This window comes from Pteropus vampyrus, unplaced genomic scaffold (assembly GCF_000151845.1).
Source record: "Pteropus vampyrus isolate Shadow unplaced genomic scaffold, Pvam_2.0 Scaffold197, whole genome shotgun sequence".
Classification (NCBI taxonomy): Eukaryota; Metazoa; Chordata; class Mammalia; order Chiroptera; family Pteropodidae; genus Pteropus; species Pteropus vampyrus.
In genome coordinates, this window is record NW_011888978.1 from 1,614,270 (window position 1) to 1,635,644 (window position 21,375).

The 21,375-nt window shown below is 53.9% G+C and overlaps 1 protein-coding gene across 1 annotated transcript in view; it reads right to left on the minus strand.

Annotated features, from left to right (window-relative positions):
- Positions 1-21,375, minus strand: part of ADAMTS2 (ADAM metallopeptidase with thrombospondin type 1 motif 2) — a 216,925-nt gene that overhangs the window by 68,558 nt on the left and 126,992 nt on the right. Inside the window, exon 4 of the mRNA XM_023537738.1 lies at positions 15,641-15,843. Coding sequence (XP_023393506.1) covers positions 15,641-15,843 — 203 coding nt within the window. The remainder of the gene's footprint in view (positions 1-15,640; positions 15,844-21,375) is intronic.

Sequence of the window (21,375 nt, forward strand, 5' to 3'; positions counted from 1 at the left end):
TGGGGTCAGAGGCAGTGAGGTGTGTTCCTAGCAGAGAGGACAGGGTAGGGGGAGAATTCCAGGAGAGAAGGTGGGAGAGGGCTCCTGAGGTTGGTCAGGAGAAGGTTTCCAACTCTACTCAAGGAGCAAAGGACAATACGGGGCCAAGACAGGAAATGACGACATGGCATTTTACAAAGACTCCTCTGGCTCCTTTACAGAAAGCAGTTTGAAGTGCCCACTGTAGCAGCTGAGAGGTGGAGTATAGGGCTCAGATGCGAGGACAACTGGAGAGAAGGGATAGACATGAGGGTGACTTGGGTTGGAATGGGGGCACTTCTTACACGGCCCTGGAATACACTCAGCCCCAGCCCCTCACAGGCAAGAGGAAGCAGTCTGCCTTTGTTCTGTAAGAATAGAGACAAGGGAAGGTCCTGGGGTCATCCCTCAGAGCCTCCCCAGAAAATGAGAGGCTCAGGGCTCCCTTGACACCCTGACAGCACTACCTTGAAGCCTGTGCTCTGACTTCTCAAAGCTGGTTTGGGATGGGCCTCAAGGGGACATACCCCTGTGTGCGTGGTGAACTCTGACCCTGTGCTCACAATCCCTCTGGAAGATGGGGAACCCGCCTTGTTATTCAGAAGGGACTCAGGCCTGAGCACCCAGAATTATCTCAGCTTATGCTCCCAACAGCCCTTTGAGGCCGAGAGGAGGGGTGGTCAGCCCCACTGGAGTTGTAGGAAAGCTGGGGCTGGTCTCCACAGGGAGGAAGGGGACACAGGGCTGGCCCTTCCCTATTCCTGGCCAGACCCTGCCTGTCAGGACCCTCCTGCTTTCCTGGCCCTGTCATGGAGCTGAGGACAGCCACTCTTGTCCTGAGAAGGGAGTCTTTTGTCCTTCTTGGACACTGGGCAGGTCTGACCCTGACTCTGGATTTAGGGGCAGAGATAATCAGAACCCCAGGAACCCCCACTCAGCTTAAAGCTCCCCACATCCTGCCTGGGGTAGGGTGAGGCCGCTAGAGCTTGGGATATCAGGTTGCTGAGCCCCGGTCCAGAATGGGGAGGCTCCATCCTCAAGGCCACCCATCAGCTGCCTGCTCCTAACGGCTGGGCTGGGTGCCCTGACTCTGACCTTGGGGACAATCTGGGCCTCCTGGGCTGCTGAAGAGCTAGACAGGGCATGTCCAGAGTGACCAGCAGACAGCTAGTGAGGAGGCCAGGCCACTGGTCAGGCCAGCTGACAAGCCAGCTCTCAGAGTCCTCTAGCCCTGCCCACCTTGGTGGCCCTGTACTGTGGCACCCCTTTCATGGTCTTCAGCCCTAGGAAGCCTTCACCCCTCCCACATGGGGACACAGCTCTGCACAGGTTACTGCTCCAAGGAAGGCTGGGCTGCCGGCCGGCCTTGCTCTGTGACACTCACTGCTGGGACTTAAGGGTAGCCCCCAACATGGGGCCCCTCTTGGGAGCCCTTCTCATGGACCCCTGAGGCCAGGTCCCAGCAACCCCCTCCCAGAAGCAGGACCCCACGGTGCCCGCTGGCCTGGGTCAAGTTCTTGCTCATTGGTGTGGTACGGCAGAGACCCCAACTGGCAAACAAGCTCCCCCATGCTGGCTCCATCTGACAGTGCTGAGGGGAGGGCCCCACCACCCTTGTCCTCCACTGGCCTGAGGAGGTGCCCTGCCCTGACCCCCAAGGCCATGCCAACTTTCCAAAGGGGCTGTGAAATCACCCAGGTCCCCTGAGTCCAGCTGTCTCCCACTCCCACAAGATGTTGCTCAGGTGCTGTTGTGAGGCCAGAAGCCTGTGGCGCCACCTGGGTGTGCAAAGATGAGTAAGAGTCCCAGCAGATCACTCACATCCTTAATAGGGACACAGCAATGACATTTCTGCTGAGCAGAGAGCTGACAGACATGGCAAAAAGAGCAACCAAACAGCAGGTGGCCCCCAAGTGCCTTGCCTCCTTCTCACGCCCCCTCTTCCCCAAACCTCCATCCCATCGCCCAGATTGGCACGCAGGTGGCAGGACCACCTCGTGTCCCTCCCACAAGCCATGCACACCATTCTTCCTGAGTCAGTCACCCCTCAGAGCGAATCCCACCTCCCCTGTCTGAAATCCTCAATGGCTTCCCAATGCCTTCAGGAACAGGCCCTCAGGGCTCCCTTGAAGCCAGCCTGGCTGGCTTCTCTGTCACTCTTACGGCCCCGCCTTCTCGAAGCCTGGTTGCCTCTCTCGCTGCCCGTGCAATGTCTCATGCCTAGAATTCCTTATTCTGTCTTCCAGACCCTGAATTGTTGAAATATCTGAAGAGCATTTGAAGAAACAAAGTCATAGTAATAAATATGTTTCAAAGGAAGGGGGCAGTTACTTCCCTGCTTCACCCCCATCCCCACCCCTCTCACTGCAACCAGAAAAAAGTCAAAACCCTGTGGTGCAATGTCTCCCTTCTCCTCACGGCCTGGCCTTGGGGCCCATCCCTATCTCGGGGCCTTTGCACTGGCTGTGCCCTCCGGTTTTCCATGCTCTCCCCCCGACACAACTGTCCCCTCCTCAAAGCAAGTCCCTAAAGTCCCCACTAACACAGCTGCTCTCAGGCTAGACTGTGCACTTGGTACAGGAGAAACCTCTCTCTCTCCCTGCTCACTGCTGTGTCCCCAGCAATGTCAGGCACATAGCAGGTGATCAGTAAAGAGTTTTGGATGAATGAATGAGTGTATAGCTTTGGAGAATGTGGACCAACAGGAAATGGGGAAAGTGTGTGACAGCAGCGGTGCCAATGAGGCCTTGTAACGACCTCAGCCCCAACTATGAGGCAAGTGGCGCAGCCACTCTCCTTAGCCCAACCCAGGGGAGAGGAAGCTGGGACAACGTCCTTGAGCCTTGTCTGAGAAATTGATCTTGGAATCTTTAAACCTTGAGGGAAAACTGCTTAAAGAACAGGGAGTGAGGCCAAGGGCTCTTTTGTTTGGGAAAATACATTGTAATGAGACTTTGCTTATGCGAAGACGAAGCCAATTTCTGTTCTGGAATAGACAATAAGACAGGACTGGCTCTGAGTGATAATGTAGAAGTTTGCCTTCTTCAGGGCAGCTATGAGCTCTGGGGCTCAGCCTGGAGTCTCATCCAGGAGCAGCCCTTTCAGGGAGGGACACCCTCTGCAGACCTCAGGCATCCTCCCCTCCCCACCAATCTCAGAGCTTGTGGGGCATGACCCCCACCCCTGAGATGTGATATCTGTCACCTGTGTCCAACTGGCACTACAATATCATTGAAAACAATCATTTTTAATTTCACCTGTAATTCACATTCTTCTGCTGCCCTACCATCATTTCGACCCAAGGAAAGAGAGAGGGGCAACGCCACCATGAGGAAGGAGGGCATGGCACATGGGAAGTCCCCAGGGACAGCAAGAGGAGAGGAGAAAGCATCCTGGCTGACCAAGGAGGTAAGGGGAGTTGGCTTAGCAGAGGCAGGAAGTCAGACCCAAGGACGTGGTCCCCACCCTGCTGTTGCTCCCCGGGACACACCTTCAGGATCAAACAGGTCCCGAGGACTACGGGCCCTGCATCCCACCTTGACCTTGAGATGAGACCACACAGAAGAATGAGGTCCACTTGCAACAAGGCACTAAGCGAGGTAAGAGATGGGATGGCTAGAGTCTGTGAGCAGGCCCAGTGGCAGCTGGCTCCCCAGCCCCCGAGCAGGGTGAGGGCTCCAGTAGCTCCCAGCTATGCTGACTGGGGAGCGGGTAGTGGCCTGGAGCTGGAAGAGGCTGAGGCTGCAAAGTGGACAGGATGCTGTGGCACTGCACCTGGACCAGCTGAGGGCCCAGCACACCTGAGCAACCCGGGTAAACGGTCAGAGGCCAGACCTGCTCCTCTCCCTAGTGCCAGCCTCCCCACCATCGCTAGGGCCCCAGGGGACCCCAAGTGATGAGGAGGAAAGGAGAGACCCTGCGGAGCAGGCTTAGACCCAGAAGAGACTGAGGAAACCGTGACAGTTCAGACTGTCATCTGTGGTCTCCTAGCAGAATCCAGAAGCTTCTCTGCAACCCTGCTTGCAACATCACAGCCCACTGCCTGGACTCTGCTGTGAACACACCTCTCCCAAAGTGAAAGCTTGTATCAAACTCAGTGGGAAACCCATTGTCAGCTACCTGAGCTGAGGCTCAGAACAGGCACCTGAAAGTGTGGAGCAAGGGGACAAAGGGTAGAAGAGGAGATGGCTGAATGCACAGGTACACCAGGGACTCAGACCAAGGGCTGAGTCCTGGAGGCACAAGTTCCCACAGATCATTTCTGGTCTGCAGGACTGCGGGGAGCTCACAGGCCCACCTCAACGCCTGGCTCGGGTGGGGCGGGGGCACGAGGACTACCCCGTCCCCACACCTGGACACCGTATTTGAGTATGAGATGTCCCCACAGAGCCCACTATGCTAACTCAAACACCCCTCCCAGCCAGGCTGCTCCCTCTGTGGCATATCACAATCTCAAATCTCCTCATTTGTTGGGTTGTTAACTGTCCCCTCCTTATGCTGGGGTCCCGAGAGCCAGGGCCCTTCTGTATCTCAGTGCTAGAACCCAGCTGGCTCCCAAAGCTTCAAGATCAGGTCTCAGTTCCCACCCACCCACCCCATATGGCCAGCATGGTCCCTCTGACCCCTGAGCCTGCCCCACTCCACGTCTACCGTCCCAGGGATGTCCCGAGAACACGGCACCCTCTGCATGGAATGCTCTGCAGTCGAAACCAGCTGTGACCTTCTCCCCAGCCAGGCAGAGGGCGCAGGCTGTGCTGGGGACTACCCAGGCTCTGGTCCTCTTGCTACCCTAGGGGAGGAGAGTATGTCCCCATGAGAGCCAAGCTTCTCAGGGACAAGAGCTAGGCTGGTTTGGCAGATGATGAAGGAAGGATGGCAGCATCTTACTGGTCAGCTTTGACCTTCCAAGACCTGTGCCAGGTACCTCCTCATGTCATTACCTTTCACCCCCACGCCCTGCAAGGGAGCACTGTTATATCTGTTTTGCCAATGGAGAAGCTGAGGCTCAGAGGAAGTGAGAACCTTGCTCATGTGAGTCAGGTGGGAACGGGGCAAAGACTTTGGAGAGCAATTGGGGAAATCTGCTGAAATTACAGCTGTGAGATCCTGTGAACTGGTGAAGTCACACATTCAGCATCCACAATGGAGAAGAGCCTGGGGCATAAAAAAGAAGGGACAAGGACACTTGGGCTACTGGGACTTGTTTTTCATGGACAGGTAGGGTCTGTTTTTTTCATAGGAGTCTGTGGGACCATAGTCATTTCATGGGAATTCATTTACTCACTTATTTGGTCATTCAAAGATGTTTACTCGACACCTACTACATGCCGGGCCCTTGGCCAGGTGCTGAACATGCAAACCAGGTAAGTGGGCCCTCAGAATCTCACATTGAACTTGTGGTGCCTTATGTGAAACCCTAACCCTTCCGAGACACAATGTTAAGGGCCCCCTGGCAGGGGAGCAGGACCCCAGGGTTGCTGGACTACACCTCAGCACAGGGGGCCAGAGCAGTGATGACCCATGCTGGCCCAAACCGGATCCCAGCAGCACCACATTCTCTGCTTTTCCGGCTCAGCTGTCACCTCCTTGCTGGAGTCTACAGAGACGAGCGACGCAGCTGTCTGCAGCTGTCACTGAGGAGTGGCGATGCGTGGCCCTCCTGGTCCTCTGGGATGCTAACTCCCACTTTGACAATCATCAGCTCCCCCAGGGAGGCTAAGGACAGGCTGCTCAGAAGCTTTTCTGTCAGCTATCAGGAGGTCTCCCCAGGGGAAGGGAGGGAGGTGCTGGGGGGCAGAGGCAGAGGGAGGACAGCGTGGGTACTCCACGAGGACATTCTCTGTCTGCTTCGTTGTCATCCAAGGTGGGGGCCGTTGTCGGCCCCCCACCTTAGAAAGGGCTCCATGCAGGCAGGACCTCAGGCTTACTCACCACCACACTCCCAGCGCCTACACCGGCTGGTACGCAGTGAGCACTATACAGAAATGTACTGAATGGACAAAGGACAGGGCAGCTGAGCGAACCTTAGAACAGGAAGACCCAGGATGGAGAAGCCAAAGGGAAGAGCCAGGAGGGTCACAAGTAGGTGGAGAGCCGGGCGTGGGCACGGGACACAGAATGCTGTTGGGAGGTCAGAGGAGCTCAAGTAAGGACAAACTTTGGGGCGGGCTTCCTCCGGGACCTTCTTGATAGGTGCTGTCCAGTTTCTTCCTGTTTCCCTTCCTGTCCTCTCTATCCCCTCCCCTCTCCCATCCCTTCCCAGGCTCGTTTACCTCCTGGGAAGCCAGTCCTGCATGCTGAGTCTGTGACATGCCTTCACACCCATTTCATCTTGATTAAAAAAAAAAAAAAGAAGAAGAAGAGCGGGGAGAGGACGTCACCTGGGCTCATTCCCAATTCCAGCTTCCATATCCACGTTGCCACCCACCTCTCTGAGCTCCAGGAAAGGGAACCTTGGGCAATGTGGAGATGTCATGCAAGTGCCCCCTTGCACAGGGCCAGCGTGTATGAAAACTCAGGCCCTGGGCAGAGGCGTTTCTGAAAATGGAAGGCATAAGCCTCAAACTCCCAAAGACGGTGTTTCTTTTTAAAGACCCAAAACCAACCTCATCACTCCCCTGTAAGAGTATGGTGGTAGATCCCAAGACCCTGGCCAGCACAGAAGGCTTTGCCAATCTCACATCCCGCCTCTCCCCCAGCACCCACCCTGCAGCGGGGCCCAGCCATGCTCTGTGATGGGGCGACACCGCTAGGCCTTCGCACTTGCCGTTCCACCAACCACAGCAGCGCCAGCACAGCTCAGGCTCCCTCCCTGGCTAACTAACCCCTTCCTCTGCATTAGGGGCAGCTCAAGTGGCCCTCATCTGAGGCACGTTTCCCTCTCACCCTGTAGTGCCTACATTTCATGATCAGTACCCACATTAATCAGGGCATCATTACTCGTTCCTCGTCCTGCTCCCCACCCCTTTCATGCTCCACGCATTCTGAGCGCAGGGACATGACTGCTCATTTCTGTACACAGAGCCCAGAATGGGGCCAACTTAGACCAGGGGTTCAGAGAGTGCCCCAGGAACAAACACGTGACTGGAATGGCTCACAATCGCGAGATGCTTTCCATGCACCCAGCACTTTTCTGTTGTTTAACCTGAGTCATGCTCACAGCAGCCCTGGGAGGTGGCAGAGCTGCCCCATCACAGGACACAGCACGGCAGGCAAGTCGCCTCCTTTGTTCTAAGCCAGAAGGAACAGTCCACCCACTGCCTGGTCAGACTTGCCTGCAGTCACTTGTGTAGTGTGAGGTCTTAATTTCAATGTGTTGCCGACATTGAAAAATAATTAGATTTCCTATGAAAGTTGGATTTCCAGTCTCTCGTGGAAAAGAAAAGAGCTGGCAACACTGGGCCTGCTTATTCCTACATGACTACAGTGAGTGGGTCTCAGGAGGGGCTCTCCAGGGGCATGGTGTCTCCTATCACCCTGGTCCCCACTACTCCCTACTGTCCGCAGCCATCCTCTTCCCTAGCTACGCCTCTGCCTGGCTGCCATCAGCATCTGAGCGTGCCGCCCTCTTGTAAGCAGCGTATCCACCTCACACACACCACTGGCTCTGATAGCCCTATCTCCTGGTGGCACATGGGGCCCTGCTCTCAGGCCAGCGAGACAAGCACGTGGAGCAGGAACAGTGCCAGGAACGCCTTGCTGTGGCCCACAGCACCAGCAGACCCCAGTGCCTGTGACAATGGAGCTTCTGCTCCCATCCTCCCCCCTCTCCTTCCCCTGCTGTGGCCAAGCCCAAAGCCAAATGCGTCCCTCTTGCCTGGGAGCCCTGCTTGATTCCCTTCGACTTAGGGAACTAAGTTTTAGTGTCTGGTTTCAGAGATGTTTTTCTCTTTCCTGGGAACCAGAGCCAGAGACACGTGAGCAGGCCTTGGGGCCGCGCCTCCCCTCGCTGGTTTGCAGCTCTATGGCCAGTTCAAGAGCACCCCCACCCCACCCCAGGACGAGCAGGAAGCATTCCTGTCCCCCGCTGCCTTCCCCACCATCACCACATGGCCCTGACATTCCTGGAAGCTGGTTAGAAATGGAGCCCGTGTGCCTCTGATTGTTTGCAAACCCTGGCAAGGCTTTGGTAAACCCAGGCCAATTTCTGGATTAAATTAGAAAAGAAAAAAGGAAAAAATCTGAATCCTGGCACAGAGAGAAACCATTCATTCAACAAAAATTGTCTTAGAACACACTGTACAGAGGATGTTTCTGTGCTATGAGGGGTCGGAGGGCATGGCCCCTGGGAGCTCACAAGCCCCTTTGGGTCCCTGTTTTCTGTGGGCCCCAGGAGCATGTGTACCCTCAGCAGAAGAAGAGGCTCAGAGACTCTCCCGGGACGGGAGCAGTAAACGCAGTGGAGCGACAGCTCTGCTTGCCCAGAAGTCTGCTCCTCCTGCTCTGCTGTTTCTCAAGTGGTTAAGATCAGCTCATCCGACTGCTTTGGAAAGAACCCCCAAAGTGACCTCACAGGTCCCCCAAGCTGGCAAGACCGGGGTGGGGCGGGTGTGACCTGGGGCCTGAGCCAGGACAGGTTTAAGGATGAGGAAGCCAAGTTCAGGGCAAGGCAGGAACTTTGCCAGGGAGGTGAAAGCCAAGGTTTGGACACAGATGCTTGACTTCAAAGCCAGTCCTCCTTCTACACTCGGTGCTCTCTTAACGTGGACACCCAAAGGCAATGGGACACATATGCAAACTATAGAGCTCTGGGGCCACAGCTCAATGCGGATACCAAGCGAGTAGATTTCTTCAGAGCCCAATGGCAAATACTTCTTTGGCACCAGATTGTGACTCCTTTCAGCTTTGTGGGCCAGATGGTCCCTGTCCCAGCTCGTCCCCTCTGCCACTGTCGCACAAAAGCAGCACAGACGGTTCATAAATGAATGGGTGTGGCTGTGTTCCAATAAAAGTTTATTTACAAAAAGAGACAACGAGCTGGATTTGCCCTCAGGCAGTGGTTTTGTCAACCCTGTTTTAGAATCTCCAGTTTATCTTGAAAACTTCGTGTGAATTTTACTTTAACTCAGTAACATGTCCTTGTTTACTTTAATATAAAATTGGTGTTTTAAAATGCTTGCTGTCTAAAAAACAGTGGCACCTCAGGGAAGAAACCGCACGTCAGTCCCACGGCCTTGGTGGCCTTGGCAGACCTCCTGAGGCCCCAGGAGCAAAGGTCCTCAGTCTACAAGGAGTGCAGCCAGCCCACAGCTCGTACAGGCTCGGTGGACACTGAGACCCCAAACGACACAGTAAGGCCTTTATTTTCTCAGGAAAGAGTTGGACTGAAGTTACTGTTTCAGATAAATGCCATAAAACTGTACAGGAAGCACTGATCTTGTGCCCAGATTTTACATTTCTTGAAGTCTTGGCACACATAAATTTTACTTTTAAAAATGCATATGTAAACGTGTTACTTTAATAATGGCTCCAGCTGTCCCCTAGGGCACTCATCCCTGGCCTCCCGTTCCCTCAAGCTGGCAGGGTGACAAGGCGCCTCAAGCACAGGGGCTGCATCCGAGCACAGCTCCTTGGGGGGCCAGGCTCGTGCTACCACGGCACCGAGTTAGAAGCAGAGGCTGGCCCAGGGGCTGGCAAGCAAGTCTGCAACGTGGTCATTCCCTGAGCACCAGGGTCAGTGGCAGGCGTGGTCAAGAGTGTCAGCCACGTCCAAGCCTGCAAGGCCAGACACAGCAAGGGGCACGTTTCCAAGGAGGAAAGGCCAAATAGGGCAGCAGCTTCAGTACGCAGGGAAGCCAGGCAGAGGGGAGCTCCCGGTCTTTAGGGCTAGGCCCGATGGAGGCCAGCAGACAAGCCTGTTGAAGCAGGGAGCCCACGTGGGGCCCACATGGGGATGGGGGATGGGCCTGGAGGAGCCAGCAGGGCTGGACGAGCCACACATCTGCCCCAAACTGGTGTGTGAGGATCCCTGGTGGCCTTCCCTGGGGGTCTCAGCCTTTCTGACCAGGCTGAGAGCCCCTGGGCAAGGAGATAACAACCTGGAGGCTACGGTCCTGGGTTAGCAGGCAAGCAGCCAGCCTGCGCTCAGAAGGGCCCCACGCTTGACACTTCATGCTTTGTGGTTGCCGTCTTGAAATCCTTCATCACTTTGCCTCTAAATCTGTGCTTTGTAAGTGAAATCAGATGGGACAGTCTCACACACGGTCCCACGAGTCTAGGACAGGTCCTCAGCTGCTCACACCCCACTCTCTAACCACTGCCTCCAGTGGGGACCTGGACTCAGAGGCAAGAAATGTCAGGGGAGGTGCATGTTTCCCACAGCATCTCGAGCTGGGTCATGGCTGTGGCCACCCCACCTGGGGCAGTGCCACACAGGCTCAAGGAAGGTGAGCCTGTCAGGCACGCTAACCCAGGTGCCGAGATGTGAGGATCCGAGCCATCTTCCCGGGGAAGGGGTGATGCCAGGCTCCACGTGCCCAGATTCCCTGGGCAGGGCATGGTGCCATGTGTCCCTCCAGTGGCGGCTGTCAGCGGGGCTGGGGCATTGGTGGCTGAACTGGGGCCTCCGTGAAGTTCTGAGCTTAAGGGACCCCGCTCTCTGCCAGCTCTGCTCCTAGGGCTCCCGTCCTCCACCTCCCAGGTCCGGCTGGCACTTCATCTGAACTTCTGACCTGCTTGAGGCACCCTCTGGGCTTCAGCCATGAAATACAAACCTGTTTAATCTTGGCGATTCTTCGTACAAGCTAAATGCTCTAATGTGTGCCTTTAAAACTGGCTTTGTACAACATAAAGATAAATGGTAAAATTCATACTAGTAATTAAGAATTCTAATTTTTCTTTATAGCAACAAAAAAGAGAAAATTTTTAAATCTTGAGACTGCAGGAGAAAGGAAAAGGCTTGCTATGTACTTTATATGGCATTTTTTTCCTGCTGTTTGAGCAAGAGAGCAAATTTTATCCTGCCCCAGCCCCGGGAGTTTTGTACCTGGAGACATTCTGGGTGTGAGGCTGCTGGGCTGAACGCAGTGTGGCAAGAATGACCAGGTGGTCACTAGAGGCTGGTGTTTGGGAAGCGATGCTGCTGACAACAGGCTGTGGGGGTCACCACCAAGGTGGCCAGAGCAAAGCCCCAGGAGACTAACTTGCAGAGGAGGCAGGAAGTACATGGCACCCAGGGCAAACTGGGGAGCGAAAGATCTCGGGACATGACCACACACAATAATGCGAGCCGTCAAAAACAGGCTCTCAACAAAACGAAACGGAAGGCAAACCACAAAACCAGGAAGAATACTTTCTGCCCTTACAACAGACAAAAAGTTAATCTATTTTAGTGTAAAGATTCTTCTAAGTAACAAGAAACTCAAGTTCCAGTGGAATAAACGACATGAGCAGGCCAATCCCAAAATTATAAGATGATCAGTTTTAAAACACATGTATTTTAAAAATGCAACCTCATTATTATCAAATAAATACAATTACAAGAAAAAAGTTTATCCCAGTTGTAGCTATCAAGGTACCACAGCTGAAAAGAATTTGGTGGCATGAAGTAGGGAGCTAGACATTTGCTCAGTGGAGGACGAATAGGTGATACTACAATAGAAAACATGCCAGTATAGAAAGCTTAAAAATGCACACACTCGTTGACCAGGGATTAAACTTTTAGCTCACCAGCTATTTTATTTCCTTCATTGAATTTATCATTATCTGAAATTTGCTCACAGCCGTACCCCTTGCCTAACATGGATGATCGGGCGCCGAGTGTATTAGTCAGAGTGGGACAGGCTATGCTGCAGTAGCAAAGAATCCACCACATCTCAGCAGCTCGACATAATAAAGGCTGCTGTGTGTTTCCTTGCACACATCACAGCCTGATGCAGTTTGGGTGGCTCTGCCCCATTTTGTAGCTACGCCTACCAGGACATGGTTCTTCTAAGATCACTCTGGCAGGAAAAGGAGCAGAGGGAGGGGATACACCAATTCTTAACTGCCTCAGCCAAGAGGTGACATGTGTCACTTCCTTCCACACAGGCTGTTACACAGAACTAGCCCATGGCCCCCAGTTTGGTGCAAGGGAGGCTGAGACATGGAGGGGAGGGGGGAGCACATGAATATTTGATGAACCTGAACTGTCTGTGTCACACTAGGACCCACATAGCAGCCCAGACTCTGCCACAGAGAGACCCCAAAGGGGATCCAGCCAAAGAGCCACCCAGGATGATGAGAGAGAGCAGAGCAGCCAGGGTCCAGCCACACCTATATCCGGCACACCATGGCCTCTGCTCCTCCTTGCACCCCGCATTCCCAGGGCTCCCATCAAAGGGACCCCCACCAGAGTGTTCCATTCCCAGGGCCTCCAGGGCCTTCCTCAGGGGACAGACTGAGTCCACTTAGGCCTGGCCCCCAGGTCTCGGCCACTGGGAACACTCAGCCCTGGCCTTGGCTGTCCTCACTGCTGACCAAATGCCTCACTTGGAGCATAGTCCGGGCTGGCTGCCGCCAAATCTGTCCTCCACGTTGTTGCTTTGGCTCCAGCGCCGGGAAGCCCCGTAACCAGCTGTGCACTTACAAGGAGAGGGATCTGCACCCTGGCCAGGCCTCCCAGGCCCACTCGGGGCTCTGGCTGCATCTCCAGGTGAGTCAGCACCTTCAGGGTCTCGAGGCCCCACACCCAAGGCTGCCCACATCTAAGTCTAGCATCAAATGTCTGGTCAAGTTTAGAGGACGGGCTCTGGCCACCTTGGTGGTGACCTGCACAGCCTGTTGTACAGACCTCCTGGAACTGTGCTGTCCAATACGGTAGCCGCCAGCCACATGAATGATTGAATCCAAATACAAATCAATTACAAAAATTAAATTACCCATTAGGATGGCTATTATCAGATAACGAGTGTTGGCGAGAATGTGGAGAAATTGGAACCCTCGTGCCCTGTTGGTTAGAACATAAAATGGAGCCACTACTATAGAAAACAGTATGGAGGTTCCTCAAAAAATTAAAAATTGATTCATCATATGATCCAGCAATTCCACTTCTGGGCATATACACAAAAGGACTGAAGCGGGACTGGAATAGATATTGTGTACTTGGGTTCACAGCAGCATGTTCACAATGGCCAAAAGGTGGAAGCCACCCGAGGGTCCGTCGATGGATGAGTGGATACACAAAACGTGGCCTCACCATACAACAGAATATTACTCAGCAATAAAAAGAAAAGAAATCCTGGCACGTGTTACAACATAGATAAACCTTGAAGACTTATGCTAAGTGAAATAAGCCAGTCGCAAAAGGACAAAGGCTGTGTGATTCCACTTATGTGATGTCCTTAGAGCGGTCAGTTTCATAAAGCAGTCTACCTTCTAGACAGAAAGTAGAACGGAGGTTCCCAGGGGCTGGGGGAGGGGGAGGGGAGCATGTGTTTAATGGGGACAGAGTGTCAGTTTTGCAAGATGAAAAGTGTTCTGAGGATGGATAGTGGTGACAGCTGCATGACAACATGAATATACTTAATGTCACTGAACTATACACTTAAAAATGGCAAAGGTGGTAAACGTTATGTTATATGTTTTTTTACCACAATTAAAAACATTTTTAATTAAAATTAAAAAATTCTATTGGAAAAAAATAAATTGAAAATCCAGTTCTCCTATCACACCAGCCACATTTCAAGCACTCAAAGGCCAGGGTGGCTGGTGGCTGTGAACTGGACAGGACAGAACCTGAGCTTTCCCCACACAGAGGACAGCCCCATTAGACAGCATCGTTGACAGCGTCGTTCTACCAGGTCATGCTTCCTCCCTCCCGCTCCTCCCCAAGACCCCCTAAGGGCTCCACGTGTCCTAGTTCAGCCCCCAGGGCTCTCTCCAGGTGTGTGCTGCCCTGAACGAGGACACAGAGCCTTGGAGGGCGTTAACCGTCAAGTCGACACATCCATGTCATCTCCTCTACCACACTGCGCTGGAGAGGGAGGCGCAGCCCAGATCAGAGGTGCAGACCCCCACTGCCCCCTACCCTGAGTCCCCGGCCCCGGACAGCCTGTCAGGCCCTTGCCTCTGTAGCATCAGCCACTGCGCCTGGGATAGGAACGCATCTGATGAACGCTTGCTGGAGGTGACAGGGAAAAAGACGAGGCCCTACTCCTCTCTCTCAGCTCCTCAATTATCTCCTAAAATCCTTTTTTTTGTTAAAAAAGTTGTTTCGATTTAAGAATTTTTCTATTTCTTGTGCTTGTCAAGAAACTAACCAACCTATCTGAAATTGAGGCACAGTTAGATCATGAGGGAGTAAATGAATAAACTGAGGTTAACGGACAACATTAAGAGAAAGTTCTAGACTTCCTCCTACAGGCTCATGGGGCACGAGGTACATGTGACAGTGGGACCCTCCACACCTGGGAAAAGCTGACTTTCTTCCACCAGCCTCAGGAACAGTTCACCAGGGACACCCTAACAACAGAATCTTCAAAGTACCTCTAGAGGATAATTCTAGATGTGCCGTTGCTAAATTAAATATCGTCATGCTCACGATAGCAAAGCCACACTTTATTTAGACACTGAAAGGCACGTTCACCTCTGTCACCTCAATTAATCCTCACAACAACCCCTGAGATGGAAATTATTGACCCATTGTAAAGATGCGAACACTAAGGCCTGTAAGACTGGGGCACACGGCCCTGCTGCCTTCCAAGGCCCCATTACTGGGCTTTCTTGTTCACCTCTAACCCCTTGCTTCCTTCCACAAATCTGCCCTCCCCACCAGCGGTCCACATGCAGGACGCGCCCTGCTCCGCCCTACCACCCCAACTCTCCCAGCTGGGCTCAGCTGAGCTTAATGCTGCCCCCAGAGCCTGCACTTTGGCGGCTGGACCCTCCACGTCCCCACAGTGACCCTGACCAGGCGCCAGGCAGAGGTGGGGCTGCGCCCTCTACCGGCCAGTCTGTCAGCATCCTCGTCCTCCTGCAGGGGTATGGGCCTGGAATGCAGGGTCGACCCCTTCATCTCTCTGCATCAGGTAGACCAGGGGCAGGTGCCCTTCATGCCCAGAAGACTTAGGTAGCACACAGATGTCCCATTAAATGGTTCAGCCTCAAGGGAGAAATGGTCCACTCTTCAATCTCCAATTCCTCTGACTACCTCAAGGAGGCCTCAGTGGCTGTCTGTCCCCTCTCAAACACACAGATCTTTTTAAATGGAGTGGCTGTGGGGCAGAGTGGGCAGAAGGCAGGGCTGTCTACAGAGGCTGAGCAACATTGCTTTACGTTTCATTTTGGGTTACCTTTACATCAGGTGAGGTTTCCTCAGTAAATAATTCTAAGTTTTAAAAAAGTCAGTTGCTCTATAAGAAAACACACATTCCAGGTACAATGCAGATATGGCCAAAATCAAGAAAAATGGTACACCAGTGACTGGAGTTTGTGAAAAAATTGCCTTAGCAGGTAAACAGGCCTGCTGAGTGAGAATTACCCCCACCTGCAGATGAGAAAACTGAGGTTCAGTGTGGTCAGTCGGAAGGTCACCTTTTCTCACCTGAGGACCAAGAATGTCCCTGTGATCACATTTCTTACCCCATGTTCACCGGGAAACTGCGAAAGCCCAGGTGCCCGCCCCACCTGTCCCACCCCCACTCACGATATTCATGAGCGTGAGCAGGTACTTCTGCACGTGCTCCTTCCCGTGGAACTGGACCACAGAGTCATCCACACCCAGCAGGACCTCGATGTTGTAGTCATCGTCCGTAGCGTGCCTGCGTGCCCGGCGCCGCGAGCTGCTCACGTGCTCCTCCAGGACGCCCAGGCTGAGGCTGAGGCTGTCCAGGCTGCCAGCCGAGGCCCCTGGGAAGACAGAAGACATAGTCTGCAGCAGCGGCCCAGGCTTGCCAGGGACACGGCTGCAGTAGCACAAAACCCCACTCAGATGCAACTCAGTACCTGCCCAGCACCAACTTGGCCATCACCTTGCTGAAAACTCATGGCACTTTCAAACCAAGGGCATTCTTGCCCCCATTTTATGGAAGAATGGACTGAGCTTCAGAGAGGGCAGCACTGCACACCTAATCAGCTCAGACCCAGCAGCATACAGACCAGTGCCTCGGCCAACACAGGGCCCAGGTCTGGCACCCAGTGACAAATGAGACACTGGGCTGCCCAGGCAGGAGGGGGTGTGGGCAGAGCCAGCTCTTCTCACCTATTCACACACTTGAACACTTGAGAAGGGCTATCCAGGTGCCAAAGAGCTGGTCTCCCAAATGTAGCCACCCCTGTTATAGCTGGGGACACTGAGGCCCAGGCCCGGTGGTGCTTGTCCTACGATGTCTCCTTGGGCAGCTCCCTTCTGGGACCTCTTGCTCAGTCCATGGAAGCAGGGCTCCTGGTCTCTGGGCCAGGTCCATCCACCCCAACTCCATGGTCAAGACCCCTCAGGGGCACCCATGGCTGCACCTGGCCCCAGGCCAAGGACAGGTGTAGCTGCCTGACTGAATCATGCAGGGACTAGGACAAGCCCTTTTCATGGTAGCTCCTTCACCGTCCACCTGGGAAGAGGCTCACTTCCGGCCCCCACAGGCTTGGCCACTGGCCCAGAGTGGGGGAGTGGGGCCTGAGGGGCCTCAGCTGAGACACCCAGGCCCCCAGGACATTGTCCTGCCTTATGAACAACTGTAGCTGCTGCCCTGGTTCTCTCGCCTTTTCCCACTGGCCCTGGGTCCCGCCCTGAACGGTCCCTAACCTCAGGGTCCTGCTTCTCCTGGGCATTCTCTGTGTGTGAGGGGAGGGGTTATCAGAGACTCCTACCCTTGGAAGGCCCTTGGTCCTCAGGTCATCATGACAGCACCAACCCAGGAGATGGTGTCCAGGCCTACGGCCCCACTGCTAAGGTGGAGCTGAGAGCCCAGCTCAACTGTCAATGCCACTGCAGACACCTCCCAAGGGTCTTCCAGAGCAATTCTGCTCACTTGGCCCCAAAGCCTTTTGTCTGCTGCCTCCTGCAGACATGGACAGGGACTCCCTATATGTCACAGTGCCACACAACAGACCCCGGAGGCAGAATAGGGCTCCGAGAGCAGCATGGCCACTCATAGCCAGGTAGGGCAGCTGGTCCACCGCCCGGTCTTGCCCACCATCTGGTCCTGCACTGACCCAGTGCGGACAACAGGCCCCTTTGTGTGTTTATCGTCCCCATTTTATAGACAGGAGGATTGATGGACCCCCCGGTGAGGTTGACTCTCAGCCAGGAGCTCTCTCCTTCACACCTGCTGTCTGTTAGGTCTGAGGCACAAACCTGCAACCGGGCCACTGCATAGACAGCAAGAAGGAAAAGAGGGGTGCAAGGGTGCAGGAGAAGCAGAGGGAGCCTTCATGGAGAAGAGGAGTAAGTCGGGCCAAGACGAAGCCGCTGCTTGCATTCCTGTATTTCCTGGGGTCCTCATTCCCCCACCGCCCTGTAGTCCTCTGTGCACCCCTGACACGCACATGCACACGCACATGGCAGGCGCTGCCCAGGCAGCCTGGGGAGGCAGGCGTGCAGCTAACCCCCCCGCTGGGCTGCCTGGAGATGACTCAGGGCAACCTTGCCTCTCCCAGAGGAGAGACCGGCTACTTAAAGCTGACGGGGGGTTGAGGAATTGCTACTCTATTTTTACACATTTATTTCTTTGCATTTCCAACAAGCAGAGACAGCTCACCTTCAGAGCCACCTTGGGAAGCAGAAAAATGGTAATTTCCATAAAATATCTCTTCCCTGGGGAAGAGGCTGGATGTTACCCTCTGCCCCTGTTGAGCCCAGAGTCACTGACGAGTGGTCCCTGGGCAAAACCAGCCCACAGAGGCACTTGTTAGGGCCACATGGTGTTTAAAAAAATACCTTACCAGGTTGACAGTATTTCAAAATTGGGAGAAATCTCATTAAACAAAATCTAGAATGGCCAGCTTCTCTGAGGAATTAAGAGATGGGGTCACAAGGCAGGAAGGGGGGTTGCACTGGCTGTGGAGTGACAGTCACACATGGAAACAGGACACATAGGACCACATCCTCAGGCCACCTGGCCTGCTGCCCTCACTGCCCTCCTGGCCCCCAAGGTCATCAGAGTGTCTCCCCACCCTAACCCAGGGAATCAGCGACCCCTCTCGACAGTCCCTGTGGGAGGGTGAGGGGGCTGACATTGGGCCAGAGTTAGCTGGGCCATAACCAGTAGCTGCTTCTGCCAAATGAGCATGGTTTTTGATTAAACTGCATGTTACAGGTCCATTACAAACAAAGTTTTCTAAAGGTGCACTAGCAACGTCCATTTCCCTGCAAGCGTGATTGTCATTGCTGATTGCTTTAATCATAGCTATTTTGGAGGGTGACTTAGACATTGTGTGCTAGAACACCTCAACCCCACAAGGCCCAGCCCCTGTAGAGTACCCCAAAGCCAAGGTCAAAATGCAGATGAGGAGAGGAAGACGGGGCTCATTAGGGCTCCCGGCAAGCGCCAGCCCCACCCTGCTACCCAGACCCTGGGAGCCCCAGCCCTGCCTGGCAAGATATAAGAAGCAGCCCCAAGTGAGTGGGGTCTGCCAAGCCCAGGCCACATGAGCGCTGACGGGACCCAGCAGCCAGGCTGACGTTCCACCTTGTCAACCTTGGATGTCTCCCCATTTTCCTATGATGGGCCTGATCCTGCCACTGAAGCTGTGCAGAGACCCTGAGCACACCCAGTCCCAGCAGATCTGTCCCTTAAGCCAAGTCCTGCTACAGGGAACTTCGGCCAGTAGCAGGCTCCTGCCCTCGTCCTGGATTGGCTGCCAAGTGAATCCCCTGACACCAACCACGGCCTCCGGGGCTGTCCACCAGCACGGGGTCGCCTACCTTGTCCAAAGACCTCTGTTCCTCTTGGTCCCTTGGTGCCCAGGGAGGGCTCTTTGCCACTCTATCCGCACTGGCCCCAGCCCCCGGGGAGCTCGCAGCCAGCCTGCTAAGCGTAGTGGCGTGGAGTTCACCGGGACCTTTGCTCCAGCCCTCGTTACTGGCCCAGGCCCAGAAGCAAAGCTCTCAGTGCTGCCTGACTCTGGCAGCACTCTGCACAGCCTCCAGCACAAGGAGGAGTTGTTACCCCAGGTGGCTGGTCCCGGTCATTGGGGAAGACCGGCTACTGCAGGTGAGGTGCCCCTGAGCGGAGGCCTCAGTGGCAGAACTGTCTCTTTTCAGTGGTTAACCACAGGACTTAAGTTCCTGGCATTCCCTGCTTTGGGGACCCTTCTGGAAGGCAGCTGGGACTCTTTTCGCTCATGTCTCAGGCAAAGAATGACACAATAGGAAGCTTCCAAGAGCTGTCCCCAGTTTTAGTCTCTAGAAATTGGACAGATTCTCAGTCAATCAGAATTGGGGAGAGGATGGCTGAGGGAGCAGGACTGCCTCCAGGGAATCCCGAAGCGCCTGTGCTCCAGGGGAATGAGCAGGTCCCAGTCACGGTGGCCCAGCTCATCCACAGCCACTGGAGCACAGGGCAGCCCTTCTACCCCGCAGGGCACGTGCACAGCTCTTCACAGTGGCAAAGATCCGCCACCCCCAGGAGCCATCGACCCCACAGTGAGGAGAAGGCTTCTCATCATCCTCATTACTGTCCCATTTCAGCGTCACAAAACCCCAGCAGCAGAAAGATGAAGTGACTCAGAAAGCCACACCACAGAGGAGGAGCCCGGGCCCTGGGATCCAGCATTGCTGATGTGGCCGAGTGGGCCCTGTCCTCCAGCATCGAGGGACAGTGTGGAGAAATTGAGATGGGTAGACAGAGGCATGTTTGGCCCAGAGAAGAGACACCCCAGGGCTCTGAGTCTGCAGGTGCCTCGTGAGCGTCGTGTGGCAGGGTTCAGGGAGCCTTGTGTTTGCTGTCCCTGTGCAAATTGCATGCCCAGGCCTATGCTGTGCAGGCATCTTCACCTGGGGTGCCCTTTCTGCTGCTGCTACCCAAGTTTAACACACCCACAGATCCAGCAGGAGTCCCTCAAAAGTCTCAGAGGGAAGGGGGCCCACAGTCCATGGTGCAGAGCTCCACTGCCTCTTGCACTGGACTCAGGGACAAGTTTTGACCCCGTCTGCCTCCCTCACAGAGCCAGCTATACACCCTTGGTGAAGGAGTGCATGGAGCCTTTCTCAGTGACAGGGGAAGACTGCTGTCCCCAGTGCATGGAACCATCTTCCCCTCATTTCTCACTGGCTCTGCTCCCTCTCATCCTTCAGGTGTCAGCTAGAAAGTTACCTCCTTGGGGAACTTGCCTATTTCATCCTAAATTAAAATAGGCCCTCCCCTCCCCAGCGTCCCCCTGACACAATCTGTTTCTTCCTTCAGGGAACACATCACCATTTGCAGTTCTAACCTCATTCGTGAATTTGCTTGAGCATTAACTGTCTTTCCTACCCTTTGTATGGAGGCCCCTGGGAAGACAGAGCCATGGGGTCTTGTGTGACTCAGTTTCTCCAGTGCTCCACAGGTAATTGCAAGGCTATGAGGGTTAAGAGCCAGGCAGAAAAACAATGAGAGAAGGACAGGGCCCAGGAGGGATCCAGGAGTCTCCTTGAGAGCTGGGAGCTGGGCTGGAAGGAAAGGCAGGTGCAGCAGGGCCGGGAAGGCAGGTTGAGTCGGGGAGCAGGAGCTAAAGTGAGGTGACTGACAGAGGAGCAGGAGCTGGCACAAAAGCCAGCTGTAAATTACCTGCACAGGCAGAACTGAAAGAAAATGACCCAGGAGGAGTTAACACAAATGGGGCGACGAGAGAGATACCACGTAATTGCCAACAAAAAGAAACCAGGCATGACGATACTTACGGGTAAAGTATAACCCAAGGCATTAAAAGGACAAACTGATAAACAATTCATTGAGAAGATGTAAAACATATAAAACTTGATGCACGTAACAAAGCTTCAACCTGATACAAGGAGAAGTAGACGAAGCCAGAGTTCTATGTGCTTTTCAAGACACTGATTCCAGAGAACAGCAGATGAGTTAGAGAAAACAGTGGGTGGGGCTGCAGAGGATTTGAGTTACTAAAACAACTTCATATTGAAGCCCAGCAACTAGAAAACACGCTCTTTTCAAGCACATGTGGAATGAGTTCCAAATCTGACATGAAGACAAAAAGAAAACTCAAAAATCGTGCCCTGTCACTACCACAGAGACGAAATCGGAGAAAACAAGCAGAAGGAAGGCCCCCAAATCCTCAAGAGCAGAAATTAAGCACACGGTTCTAATAAGCCTAGGTAGGGCTAAATAGAGAATATAAATTCTAATTGTTGGCTCAAGCAGAAAACCTGAATAAACTTTATCAGAAATTGGAAAAGTAGTCAAAGAAAAGCCCAGAAGACTTTATAGAAGTGTTTTACCAAACCTG